General features: G+C 35.0%; 1 protein-coding gene and 1 pseudogene across 1 annotated transcript in view; both read right to left on the bottom strand.

Annotated features, from left to right (window-relative positions):
- The window catches only part of LOC119047244 (uncharacterized), a 110,284-nt gene extending 97,494 nt beyond the window's left edge, over nt 1–12,790 (bottom strand). Inside the window, exons 1-2 of the mRNA XM_037142638.2 lie at nt 12,684–12,790; nt 1,194–1,285 (exon numbers count right to left, since the gene is read on the bottom strand). Coding sequence (XP_036998533.2) covers nt 1,194–1,251 — 58 coding nt within the window. The 5' untranslated portion in view covers nt 1,252–1,285; nt 12,684–12,790. The remainder of the gene's footprint in view (nt 1–1,193; nt 1,286–12,683) is intronic.
- LOC119047260 (uncharacterized) lies at nt 4,676–4,802 on the bottom strand (annotated as a pseudogene).
- Nucleotides 12,791–14,353: the final 1,563 nt, after the last annotated feature.

The following is a 14,353-nucleotide window of genomic DNA, read 5'->3' as shown; positions in this document are numbered from 1 at the left end:
CTATGATTTCATATATTCTTACATGTATTTTAATATAAAATATAAAAACAAACACAAATGAGAAAGCAAAATACAACCAGAGACCTTGAAATAAAGAGCAATCTGACAGTAACCAGAGAGGAGACAGGCGAGGGATAAAAGGGGGTAATGGCGGGTCATCAAGGAACGTGTATGAAGGTCACAGGGACAAAGCCAAAGGGGGTGGGTGGGAGGGCGGGAGGTGGGGATGGGTAGAGTGAGGGTGGGCATGGTGGGAGGAAAATGGAGACAACTATACTTGAACAACAATAAAAATATGCAAAAATAAATAATAAAATAGATAAATAAGCATTGAAAAAGTAAATACATACATTCTCTTTAACAGGGAAAAGAAAAGCATCCCATCGAAATTTGGCTAGTGGTGGTATGGAAGTACAGGATGCAAAGAAAAAAAATCGCTGTTTCAGAACCAAAGAAAGAATTGTAGGTTAAGGAATCATAACTTTCCCACTTCAGGAGAGGTATACAAACTTTTGGTTTGACATATATGTTCTCCAAGCATACTAGGAAGTCTAACCATTCCCATTTGCCTCTCTTCTAGTCTGAGGGAATGGTTTTTATCATGGCAAGTGCTGAAACAGTTCCCAGCAGGCCTGGTTATAATCGGAGAGCTATAACGAGAAAGTCATGGGAAAAAAGACATGGAGACATATCTCTCTGAAACCCATTTACACTACAGTGTGTACGCAAGAGCAGTTTATAGACTGATAGATTGCCTTCCAGAACTGTAGATTACAATCTATTAAAAAAAAACACCTTATGCCAAGAGCAGTTCAGTTTATAGCCCTTTTCAATTTTATAATTTAGAGCTTTTTTCAACTGACTACACTTCAATTCTGCAAGCAGAAAGATAGACCTGAGATAGATACATAATAATATATTAGACACAGATTCTAAGAATTGAGGTCTTAATAGCCTTTGTCTGAATAAATAAATACTTTTACTTACATTTTTATTCATAGTATATATATTCTTAATAATTAATGCAGGCATATATACATAACATATACATAATAACTATGACCAAACTTCTAAATCATTTTATAACATTTACATGCATTTGTATTCCTATTTTTATAAACATTCCTGTGATAGGTACATACACTGGGTAGTTCATTTTATACATACTTATAAAACAAATGAATTGGACATACATATAGTAGAATTCAAGAGTTTCCATTTTTTATAGGCTTTCCTTCTTTTTCTCCTCATTTTTGGAAGCTGATGGTCTTCAGTCTTCACTGTCCTTTGAAAGCATGAAATTTGAAATTATTTTCCACTCAGAATTTAGGGTTAGTAAAATTACTGACTATCTCACCACCATGCCAACTCGATAGCATAATATCTTTCTCTGTTACCCCGCAGTGTTCTCCTCTGAATACATTCAGTCATAATTATACTTTCCCTTTTCATTTAATTCCACCCAAACTCTTTAGTGCATTATCGTATACAACTTGAACATTCAAACATATGTTTTTCCATATGTATAACATGTAGAATGCAAATTATGAAATTACATTCTGTTTAATTGATTACTTTATATTATATTTTTTCTTGTCCTCATAGAAATATCTAATTTTTAAAAATGAAGTTGGATTAAATTCAATATCATCAAGTTTGTTATCCTACTAAATTAAGTGAATGAGGGAGGTGGTTTGCCTTCATCACATTATTATCATATATGCTATACTTAAATATAACATCGGAGGCACATCATATAGTCTTTGTAATAGATCAAATTAATCCTTTACTTTTATTGTGAAATAAAGAGTTATTATCCCTGTTGATGATATCTTAGCTAATAGGAAGTATTTGTGGGGAGATAATTCGGAGGAAAAGCAGTCTCCTAACTTTCCAGGTGTCACTTTTTATAAGCAACTGCCTTTGTTAAGAGCTAAGCCTGATTCGATTGCTTTACTGTTAGAAGATTGAACTGTCTGCAGAGATACAAAGAGAAAGCTTCCCATGGAAGCAGTTGGTTTTGCGTGTATTTTGGCAGGTTGTGTGCCTTTACATACCTCAGCAGAGAAACTCAACTTTTATCTGTTGTATGGTAACCAAAACAAAATGGACTTGTTTGTGGACAGTTTGGGCAAAAATATATTTAAATTTTTCTTAGCTCATTTCTCTATTCAAAATCTTTTACATTATAGTATGTGTTGACTTCAAATCCCTTTTTCTCTATAAATTCTCAAAGCTTCATAATTTTTTATTTTCTAATTGAATTTATTGAGGTGACATTGGTTAATAACATTATACAGGTTTCAGGGATACAATTCTATAATGTATCATCTGTATATTGTATTGTGTATTCACCACCCCAAGTCAAGTCTCCTTTCACAACCATTATCCCTCATCCCCATAAACACTTCTACCTCTCCCACCCCACTTTCCCTCTGGTAAACTATGAGTTTTTTTCCTTTGCTTAATCCGTTCGCCTTTTTCACCCAGCTCCCAAATTTCTTCCCCTCTGACAGCTGTCAGCCTGTTCTGTGTATCTATGAGTCTGTTTGCATTTTGTTTGGTAGTTTATTTTATTCATTAGATTCCACATATGAGTGAAATCGCATGGTATTTGTCTTTCTCTGACCAGCTTTTTGCACTTAGCATAATACTCTCCACATACACCCATGCTGTTGCAAAGGTAATATTTCCTTCTTTTTTATATACTTTCTGATTTTGCTTCCCTCAGGCAACTTTTCTTATAGAAAGCAATCGGCACTCTTTTGGCAATTGCCCTTTCTAGTCTCTCCCCACTGGGCCCAATTAAGTTCCTATGGCTGACTAGGCAAGCAATAATCCCTTTTTCTTAGAAGGTCAACATGGGGATTCATTTGGGGAGAGGATCATAAACACATAACTAATATCTCAACCTTTTTTAAAAGTCCCTGTCTTACACATTTTGGATTTTCCATTTTAAAAAACGCTTCAAAAGCACTTGACTCAGTTATTGATTATTTGTTTATCACCCCATATAGTTTGAATAGCAAAATGCAGCCTGCTGTGCTGTGTTTAGTGGAGAGTACCCTTGGCTTTGACTCACAAGATCTGGTAGTGGTCTGGCTCTGTGGTTTACTTGGCAGATTTTGTAATCTCTAATAGGTTGAGTTGCCTTTGCCTCTAAGATGGAAATTATAAATTGCACCTTATAGAATCATCTTGAAGAAAGACATTTGACAATACATTATAAAGGACTCTAGTCAAATGACATCTATATCTATTAGAATACATATACACATGAAGCGGGGGAAATAGAACAACTGTAATGGCATAATCAATAAAATGTATTTTAAAAAAAGAATACATATACACATAATTAGAGTTGAGCAGTACCTGACTTTGGGAGAATACCACTGCATCAGAGGTGCAAGTGAGTGCTTTGATAAAGCTGATCAAACCATAAAATTTTTTGACCAAAAAATCTAGAAGTTTTCAAGATCAGCTCATCCAAAGTTCTCTCTTTACATGAGAAAAACATACCCAGAGAGTCCTTGCTTTCCATATGGCATTAATGGTGGCAAATTTAGGACTAGAACCCTGGCTATTAGGAATTGGGCAAACTCTGCCTTTGAATGGATGGACACACATGATCTAGATGTGCTGGGATTGTTTCTGATCGCATGGAACATATTTAAATAAGTTTGCACTTTAACTGAAAAGGAGTATGACAACTTTGTCCAGGAAATGGAAGATACTGTTGAATATGTACCTAGCACAGTACCTGATACTGATTATATGAAGTAGACACTTTACCTAATGAATATTCAGTACATGAATTAGACAAACAACCCAATCTCTATTTAATTGTCTTCAATAATGTGCCCTCTTGTATTTCTAAATGTTTTTTTCCTCTACTGTGTATTAATCTGTTGCTAGCTAATAAAGATTCTATTTTTTCAATGCATATACTGCTCGTGTTTTTCCACACTAGTTCTCTCTCTTGCTCTGTACTTCCTTGCATAAGAAGCAGCAAAGTTAGCTGATAGCACCTGGAACAATTGGCATGAGTCTTATATGCATTCTGTAAGGGGCGCTACAAATTCTACTTGAGTACTGGCAGACATTTTTTCCTATTTGCCTGTTAAATGGGGCATGGCTGTGGCCACCTGGTCTAAACTAATCCTGAGCAAAATTAGGGGTGGGAGAAAGTTCCTTAGCATCCTAGACTCCTGTTTCTTTGTTCCTTGTGTGGGACTCTCTTCCTCTGAAATAGCCAGTCACTTTATTTTATCTCCAGGCACTCACTCTTCTTTTTGAAAGGGCCAAGTAAAACTTATTTATAAAGAGAGTGCTTAGAGCACCAGCAATGCAGGGGCACCAAAAAAAGTTTTAGAAGACTAAAGAATTTAATATTTCAAAAAATTTAAAAGTGGTTATTTTTGGAAAAATCAGAATATTATTGGATTTCTTCACACATGGTTTAGAATTTTAAATTTTACATGAAGACACAGCCATCGTTTCAAATCTTTCCTACAACGAGTTATTAACATTTAAGCTTTCTTATCTCTAAAAAAAGTATTAAGTATTACACAATTTCTCTCTTTTTCAACTTTATCCCTTCTCTTTCTACATTTTTCATAATGATCTGGACACACAGTCTTAGGAAATAGAAATGGACTGAAGTTCTTTTTTTTTACACTGTTACTTATGCAGGTCTTATGCCAAAGACATCATATTCAAGGGCAGGAAAGGGCTGCAAAGTCTATGACTTTCCTGACACCACATTCACTAGTTTCTGAAAGTAAACGGGCAACACAAAGGCAGAAATTCTCTCCATTTTCAAATACTCAAACTACTAACTCCTTTGATAGTATCATATACTATCAAATCTCTTTTATTTTGTGGATGAAGTAAGTGTCCCTGGGACCATTTTCCTGTGATGATTCTTCTTCTCTTCCTGAGATACCAATTTCTTTCTTCCATTGTGTTATTGTTATTTCAGCATATGAACATTCCTTGACCCCTCCATCTATTGTCACATGGCTGCTTAATATATATTCCCAGGCCGAGTGGTGATGTATTTTACTTGTGGATAAAATTGTACTTTATACATATGAAGTCTAGACTTTAAAGACATATACATTTATATATTTGTAATATATTTAAATATATAAATATACATATTCATTTATATTTTAATTCTGAACAACTGGAATGGCTGATTTTCTTCTATATTTATGTCCTTTGGTTATTTACATAGCAGTCAGATTTTAAAAATATGTAAATTAAATCAAGTCATTCCTTGTTTAAAACCCTCTAATGGCCTCTCATTCTGCTTTGAAAAAATTCTGAGCACTTTAGTTTTTCTTTACACATATGTATAAACTATAATTTTATCCACAAGTAAAATGCATCAGCACTAGGCCTTAGAATATATATTAAGGCAACAATTTAATCACAGATTTCCTGGATTTATATTTTTCATAAGTGTTTATTTGTTCTGTGCAAAATTGGCCATAAAGCTCAGGAAAGTTACCATGATTGCAGATATATATCAGCCAAATTCTATCACATTTGAGACCTTTATATTAAATTTTATAGATCTTTTTTCTAACTGAGCTTTGACTCATTACTATAATTCACAGGAGAATGAGAAAAATTGTAAATTGGAAGTACTTTCCACTGCAGTATTACATAGTGACAGCATTATTCTGAGAAAACTGTTAGGACATAAATATTTTTTAGGTATTAGGAAATTCTACCAGTGCCACTTTTTAAATAAATTACTTAAAAATTCTCTATTGTATTACTAAGCTGAAACATTTTCTTTGGAACATTGAAAGGGAATGTACTGTTATCAATAAGAGAAAGATTCACAAAAATATAAGTGATGATTGCTATTAAAATTCTAGAGGAGACTAAATATGAAATTGGTTCAGAAGGTTACATGCTTAACTCAGGACAGCGTGCCATCCAATACTCCTTGGGGTGCTCTTTGGCTCCAGTTTTCCGTAGAACTTGAAATCAACTTTAGTCTATTTTTCTTACGTATATTTTCTTGATTTTAACCCAAAGCCTATGTTCTTTGCACTAAAGGTTTAAAATATATTTATACACTTAAAACAAATTCTGAAAAGTTCAAGTTTAAAAATATTCAAAGGCAAGAAAATTCTAAAATTTCTATTTACTTTAGAAAGTACATTTTAAGTGTACAAACTTAACTGTCACCCCTGACTTTAAGTAGCATGTATTTTAAACTACTTTCTTCTGTATTTAAACTTTTTTTAAAGTATGCATAAGCATAAGAGGAATTACACTGGAAAACAGCCATTTCAATGAGGCCCATATATCACTTCAGACTTGCACTATGGGGCTCGAAAGGATAAAACTTAACAAACTCGGTTGTTGGGCAGTGATTCTTGCTAACTTCACAGTGTCTGGAAATAAAACAGCTTTAGTTAACGTCATTTCAGCTACTGCAAGTTGTTCTTCACACCTTTCCTTCCTTCCCTCTGTTGAAAACACTGAAGACAGTTTTATATCTATATTTATACACTTTCATATGGGCACAGTATCATAACTTATTAGCTTAGAATTACAGAACAGAAACATCTAAATCTCATTTCCAATGAAACCAACTTTTCTTCTCCCTGAGCAAACACTGGGCAGGTTGTGGAAGCTCCAGGGAGTATTCATGTTCATCTTACAGGGGATATTTATATCCGTCTGCAGAAGAGACTCTTGGTAATCACTGGAGCATAAGTCTGCTAAGGTGTTAAGTTCAGAAGAATAAATATGAGAGCACTTTCATGTAAAATAATTATCTTTGCACACAGGCTTCTTGGGATGTCATCACACTGTTTGACCCACAGCACATCCAACATACCTTAGTGGGTGAGGGCGATCCTGCAAGAACGAGATGCCCGCCCAGCACTAGTTAAATCAGAATCTGCAGAAGTAAAATGTGGATAGGAAAGAACATTGTGTAATGTGCAATTTATCCTTATTATCACTAACATTTTAAAAGCTAGGTAAAAATTTATATTAGTAAACCAGAAAAATTTGAACTCAATATTTAATAAGGTTTGATAGATTAAGTAATATCAGTAAAGGAAGGGAAGGGAGAACTAAAAATGAAAATCGCTTGCACTTCCAAAAGTGTCTACCCTTTGCTTGACAGGTGGACAGGTGTGAGGCCACCTCCCTCACTCCCTCATTTCTCATGGGAGGAAGCAGGCCGAGATGCCGCTTCACTTTTTTCTCCACCATGGCAAGTCCCTGAAAGTGCGGAGTTTTTTTTTTCACTGAAGGCTTTTGGAAGGCTTTAATGCTTTACTGGGTTAAATGTAGAGGCTCTTTCTGATATGCTTCAGAAACTCTTCCTTTCCCCTCTCACTTTCTTAAAAATAATTCAAGCAAAAGGAGCAAAATTATAATCGGGAAACCCTAGTGTACCTCCCACAGAGACAGCCTTAAGAATTTGGCACTCTGTGTGTGTTATGGGTTCAAGATTCGGAGCTGGACTTAAGGTAAAAATGTAAATATAATGCAAACTTAAAGGAATTTACAGTTCAGCATAAGGATATTCAGACTTGAGAGTGCTCATGAACCACTGAGCAACTTGCTAAAAACATAGATTTTGGGCCTCACTTTAGAGATTCCGACTCTGAGGTGAGGCTCAGGAATAGACTTTTTAATAAGCACACACCCTCCAATCCCCTTCACCCACACCAAGTGATTCTGATTTCAGAAGCCCTGTTGGAGCAGACATAATTGAGTGGGTGGAATGGAACCTCATTCAGAAAACGCTTTAGAGCCTTAAGATTCCAGGTCAGGGTAGTCTTGAGGAGACTTGCAGTGAATTGTTTCATTGCACTCCACTTCACATCCCTCCTCTCCCAGATGGTACACACTAAGGATTACATTTTTTTTATTTTTATATTTTGGTTTAGACACAGATTCTCTTTCTTCCTACAACAGACTTCTAGGAAAAGAAAACTTTTTGAGAGATCACCGTTTATATTTTCTCAGCCCAGTGTAAAGAGGCTCTACCCAAATTGTGCCCTAAATCAATATCAGGTGTTAACTTCTCAGTATCCTTCTTTTATCTGTGCTAAACATGATATATGTTAAAAACTTGAGCAATCAGATTAGTAGGCTATGTCCTAGGGCCACTAGAGTGAGAAGATATCATGTTGCCTTTTTTATTGCTTGTCTCCCTTGTGTTCACGTTTGGCTTATCAGAGTCAAAGTGTTCTTACATCTTGTGTTTGATTTTGCTTGCAGGAGCTAAAATGGTTGGCAAGTACCTGGAGGATTACAGTGCAGCAGAAATGTTCAGAAGGAGGATGTTTGGCAGGGCAAATGACACACCTAAACCGTGATCTTCCTATTATAATAGTGCATCCACCATCTCCCACGAGCTCCAGTACTTCCAGGGCATGCTTCTTTCTGAAGCACCCCTAGTGAGACTGTCTTCCTGGGACTAAATCAGATCCCCGGCTACTCCGTGGTTAACTTGACTTGAGCCAACAGAAGTCTACAGCACATTTACTTTGGGGCCCAGCAAAGCTAGACAAAACTCCTTAGTGAATAGAGTCTCAGATTATCCTAATCCTCTGAGGAATCACTAGGGATATGGGCCAAAATGTAGGATCCACAAGGGTAAAGATTATGTCTATTTTATACTTCGATGTGCTCCTGTTTCTCATATGTGGAAGAACATAGCAGTTAATAAACATTTGTTGGATGAATGAATGAATGAATACGACTTGCACTATTGTTTCTCAATATCAATAGTGTGTACTACTTTCATGAGTTTTACTACTCCCGTAAAATAGCTGTGCTATTATTTGCTTAATAGATTTTTGATTCATTAATTTTTAAATTTAGCTTCATATATATATAATTTTGGGTTGTAGCTAATACACATGTAAAAGAAAAACATAAATAATTTTTAAAAGATTTTATTTATTTATCTTTAGAGGGTAAGGGAAGGAGAGAGGGAGAGAAATACCCCCTGCTGGGAACTGGCCTGCAACCCAGGCATGTGATCTGACTGGGAATTGAACCATAGTAGTTTGGTTTGCAGGCCTGCACTCATTCCACTGAGCTATACCAGCCAGGGCAAATCATAAATAATTTAAAAAATAATAAAATATTTTCACATGCACCACCTGAAACCATTTTGCATACCAGTAAAGTCACTGACTTTAGAAAGTACAGTTTATACACTGTGTTATTATCATGACACTATCAGACTAGAAAACCCTGAAGAATTGTATTTTGCTTTGATTAATTTCCTCTTGGGCTTCAGAAGGACTCTTAGAGTGCAAGTTTAGCTAATCCCACTTGCAGAATGAGACATGAATTAAATAGCAGAATATGGAGAGAAATCACCTTATTCAACTATGATTAGAACCCTGGCTACTCTAAAATTTTTTTCAATTGCTACATCCAAGAAATCTGTAATTATGGTTTTCTCCTACTCTGACCTTGACCAGCACACAGACTTTCAGAATTTATCTTGAGAAATCCATTTCTAGTCACTCAAGTCCCATGGGATACTTTATTTCTTTTTGGCTAATTACACTGTTTTCAACTAGACACAAAGTGATAACTTCATTTCAACACACATATTTAAAAATAATAAAAAATTTACTAAAATGGTGTATTTCATTAAGATAAAGAGACATAGTAGAGCACATATGTGTATTTGAATATGTCATTAGTTACCTCGTAAAAGTTATTAAGAAAAAGGTACAAAAGGCTAATTGAAAAGATCTCGGGAACTTCTTTTTTTCTGCCCAAGACTTTCACTACCTATTAATCAAATGAAGAACGCCTTTGAGTTTTCTGAAGAGAAGTGCCGTCTCCCATTTTGCTTATTAAAGTAGAGGCTACTACTCCAGTAACTGAATTACAGAAGAGCCATACTTCTCTGCAAACCGAACTGCTGAATTGCCAGCGCTTGATGGGTTTAAATGATATCCTCTTAATTTTGAAACACTCAACCTTAATCCTCAGTCTGAAGTAGAATTTGAACATACTGTCTTAATTTTCATACAGAAACCTCTGTGTGTAATTCTGGCAAAATATGAAATCCCTCTAATTTGTTTCCTGAGGCAGTTTTATTCCCTAGGGTCACATCTCAGCAGTTTTGCTGACACTGGAGTTTTTGACTGTGCAAAACAAAACATCTTCATTCCTTTCCAGTCTAGAACGAAAACAAATCAACCAACAAAAACCTGAACCTGATATGCGATGACAGTGCCAAATTCTAACGAGAGTAAGAAAAATGTCAAGTCAGTGTTTAAAACACATTCAAAATCTCTCTTCTTACCCCCTAAGCAAAAAACTATGGTTTACTCATAATACCCTAAAAAATGGCTGTAGGTTAATTCTACTTCTTCAAGTCATTCAGAAGATTGCAATCAACATGTTCTTTCAAATGTTTCAGTGGAAATATTATCATCATCTGCTATTTAGTAAGAGACATTTTATTTTTAGCAATTTTTACTGTACTTTGGGCAATGTTAAACCTCATTACTTGTTTATAATTCATAATTCAAGAGAACTTGAATTACCTCGAAATTACTGTGACCTCTGAAAAAAATAATTTGATAAGGACATTAATGTAAACAAGATGTGGGACTTCAAAGTCCTTATTAAAAGGTTTAGAGGAGATATCTTCAATAACTTAGAAATCACAATTTTTAAGTATTTTCTATAATTACTTACCTTAGACACTAAATACATTTTTATAGCTTAATCCAAACTAATGTATGTTTTTGAAAGCACTAAAATGGCATTTAGTTTAAATTGTTCTATGCTTGCTATTTCCCGCTGATCTTCCTTTTACATACCTTGAACTACTGATGGTGCTGTATTTTTGCCCATTTTCATAAAAAAGTGTGTAAATTGCAGTCTGGCCAATGATAATTATGCTTAGAATTAATCTGCCAGGTTAATTTCATCACTTTATGATTGGATTTCTTTTGGGCAGATAATTAGTGCTAACATTCCATCCCATTTCTCAAATTCACTGAGGTCCAGGCAGTCCCAAGAGATGAGAGCAGCATATCAGGGCGTTTTGTGCAGTTAGCATACACCTTCACAAATCGGATCTTAGAGTTTCTATTCTTTTTCAAAAATAATCTGGAACTGGTCTCTGAAAGGGGCTTCATAGCTGATGAGAGTCAAGAATTTGACCCATCACATTTAAATTTCTGGTATGTAATTTTATTTTATTTTTTATATCTTTTAAATTTTTTATTTACATATTTTTTATTGTTATTCAAGTACAATTGTCTCCATTCCCCCCAATGCTCCCCACCCCAGCCATTCCCACTTCTCACCCTTTGGTTTTACCCACCTTTGGTTTTGTCCAAGTGTCCTTTACCTGGTATGTCCTTTTAAAGACCTATTTGAAAATCTGGTTATTAGATGATATTCCCCCTGAAGAGAAGACACCAAGACCATTTTACGAGCATGCTGATTGTAATTTCATCACATGGTTACTATAGATTTGTTTGAGAAGTTAAAGGACTTCATATAAAATATTTTTTAAAAAGTGAATTGTTAGCCACTGAGGCACTATCTAAAGAAAAATAAGTAGAAAATAGAAATTAGCTTTCGGTTTTCTTTTCCAGTAAAGAATTTGAGGATACTTATTCAAGATTAAGGTAATCTGGCAATGAAATTAAAAATAAAAAACAATGAATGTTAAATTCTGGAAGAAAAAAAGGGAGATTAAAAGCCATCTAATATTTTAATTCTGAGTGAGAATGAGGAAGGTGGGAAGAACCATTGAAATTCCTAATTGTGAAAGGAATCTGATTATAAATGCCATCAAAAGCGAAGAACAACTGACAGTAAAATTGCAAATGCATCATTCTGCAAAGTTTGAATTGAGATTATTTACACAACAAATATTAGCCAGAATATTTGCCTATTAAATTGCTTTAAATCCCAGAGTACTTGCTATTATTGTTATAGAAAAGAGTGATCCATGATGTGTCCTTTCTTGAGATCAGATCACAATGTTAGGGTGATTAATATATTTCAAAAATTAAATAAAAACATTTATGCAAGTAAAATTAAGGTAAAATTAATGAAGAGAAATCCTACTAACTAAATCAAATTTACATTTGGTAGTAAACTTAATCCTGCCATAGAAACACAGCAGAACATGGGAATTCAAAACAATTACTGCTTTGAAATGAAACTGACCCTGCCTGAATTCAGAATGAGTTTCAATTATGCTTGGAAGCCTAGCTTGTCAATTGCATTTTCCTTGCTTTGCAAATGCACTATTTTACGTAACCAAATGATATGATATGGCTATCCTAACCAAATTAGGATATGGCTGGTGGCTAGTCAAGTGTGCATATGATGTCTTTCTTAGCCCAAATAAAAGAGGCCTAAACACATTGACTACTGAGAATTTTTTGGATGTAACCCTGCTCTCTGATAACGGAGAGAGTTACAAACAGCTGTTGGATTTTCTGTGACTGTAAAGAAATACATTGTTAAATTATCCTCATGTATAAAATTCAAATAATTTTCCCTTTGCTATTATGCTTTGCTAAGCCACTAATTTAGGACAACAAAGATTAAAGTATTCAATTCAAAACAGCATAAAGTATTTCATTTAAAACAGCATACAAAAATAAAAAATTAAAAGAAAATATATATCAGCTCACCTGGGTAAAGCCTTTATAGATCCCTCAGCTCTAAAAGAGACATGAATTAAACACAAATATATATTTTGAAAAGCAAGAAAATGAAATAAAGATTTGAGGACCTTGTCTTGTTCTACTTTGGATTTGTCTGGGTTGTTTAAATCCAAAATCTGATTACCATATTTAATCTTATGCAGTGTCAGAAATGATCCACCACCCTTAATCAGTCTATTATTATCTGTCTTAACCATCCCTGAAGCCTGTTTATTTTCAAATGTACTTTTAGTGCACGGTGATGCTCTTGTGGATTAGGAGCTTGGATAGGGGCACTCATGATACACAACTATGATGTTCACATGGTGCAGATCTAGGGAAAGAAACCCAAATAAGAATGAAAACTTAAATGATGTAGTTTGGCTCTTTATCAGCTATTTATCATTGAGTGGAAGATCCAGGGGCAGAGGCAGTACAGTGTACAGTATAATGGAGGTTCTAGACTTTCACTAGAGAGATTTAAATAGAGTCCTATTTCCATACTCTATGTTGATCTTGGAGAAGTCATTTGACTTCTTAGACTCAGTGTGCTTCTTTATAAAATGGGGATAAACAAGCTCTTAACTACAATTTTTGAAATACTTGGAGAAATGCAAATAAAAATATAGTTTAGAATCTTTAAATAAATGAATGAAACATTTCTATTTAAACCAGTAGTATATGATATTGGTCATTATTATTTCGATAATCCTTGATGAAAGTTTATTAATGCATAATAAAAATTTAGGTTTGTCTGTGGCTTTTTGCCACACAAATATGAGGTTGGAAGAAAGAGAAGTGATGAGTTTAGTTGCCGAGGTAAATTGCTATGCTAAGGAAACTGGACTTTCTCCTTTATCCACAGAAAGGTCTTTCTGAAGAATATTAAGTGAGAGAGCCCTGGCTGGCTGGCTCAGTTGGTTGGAGTGTCACCCTGTACACCGGTTGCGGGTCTGATGTACTGGAGGGGTCTGATGCAAAGGTTGGGGTGTGTACTGGAGGCAACTGATCAATTATGTTTCTTTCTCCCTTCCTTTCTCTCTAAAACCAATAAACATATCCTCAGGCGAGGATTAAAAAATATTAAGAGAAACACTAGATAAGATTGCTTCTAAGTGAGATCTGTTTGGATACAATGTGAAGAATGGATTGGGAGTAAAACTTTCAAGTAGGGAGACCCATTCAGGAAGCTGAGCAGAGCTTGAGACTAGGTAAGTAGCCCAAAGTAGGATGGTGGCCCTGGAGAGATGGAGTTGGGACAGGGTGCAGTGACAGAGACAGAGACTGACATTTAAGAAGTATGAAGAAGTGAAGAAATAAAAGGAGGACTTGGAGTCTGGCTGTGGGGTACTGTAGGGTGAGAGATAAGGTAGACGTATTAAAGATAACAATACCCCAAGTTCCACGACTTGCAAGGTAAGTCTTAGGCGCTTGCAAGACTACTGAGATAGGGATAGAGAAACTGGGACACCCTTGAAAGACAAGATCATTTAACTGTACATGTGTAGTGTACAGGACACTCTGAGGTGTCCAAGCCAATATGTCTAACAGAGAGTTGGAGATAGAAATTTGGTAACCAAATAAGTAGTTGAAGGTTATGGGAAAAATACATGTAATGATAAGAGAAGCTCTAACCTAAAAATGACCAAAATTTAAGG

This window comes from Artibeus jamaicensis, unplaced genomic scaffold (assembly GCF_021234435.1).
Source record: "Artibeus jamaicensis isolate MK-2021 breed Jamaican fruit bat unplaced genomic scaffold, CSHL_Jam_final contig_3243, whole genome shotgun sequence".
Lineage (NCBI taxonomy): Eukaryota > Metazoa > Chordata > Mammalia > Chiroptera > Phyllostomidae > Artibeus > Artibeus jamaicensis.
The sequence above is the reverse complement of the archived record's forward strand: the minus strand, read 5'-3'. Positions and strand labels throughout refer to the sequence as shown.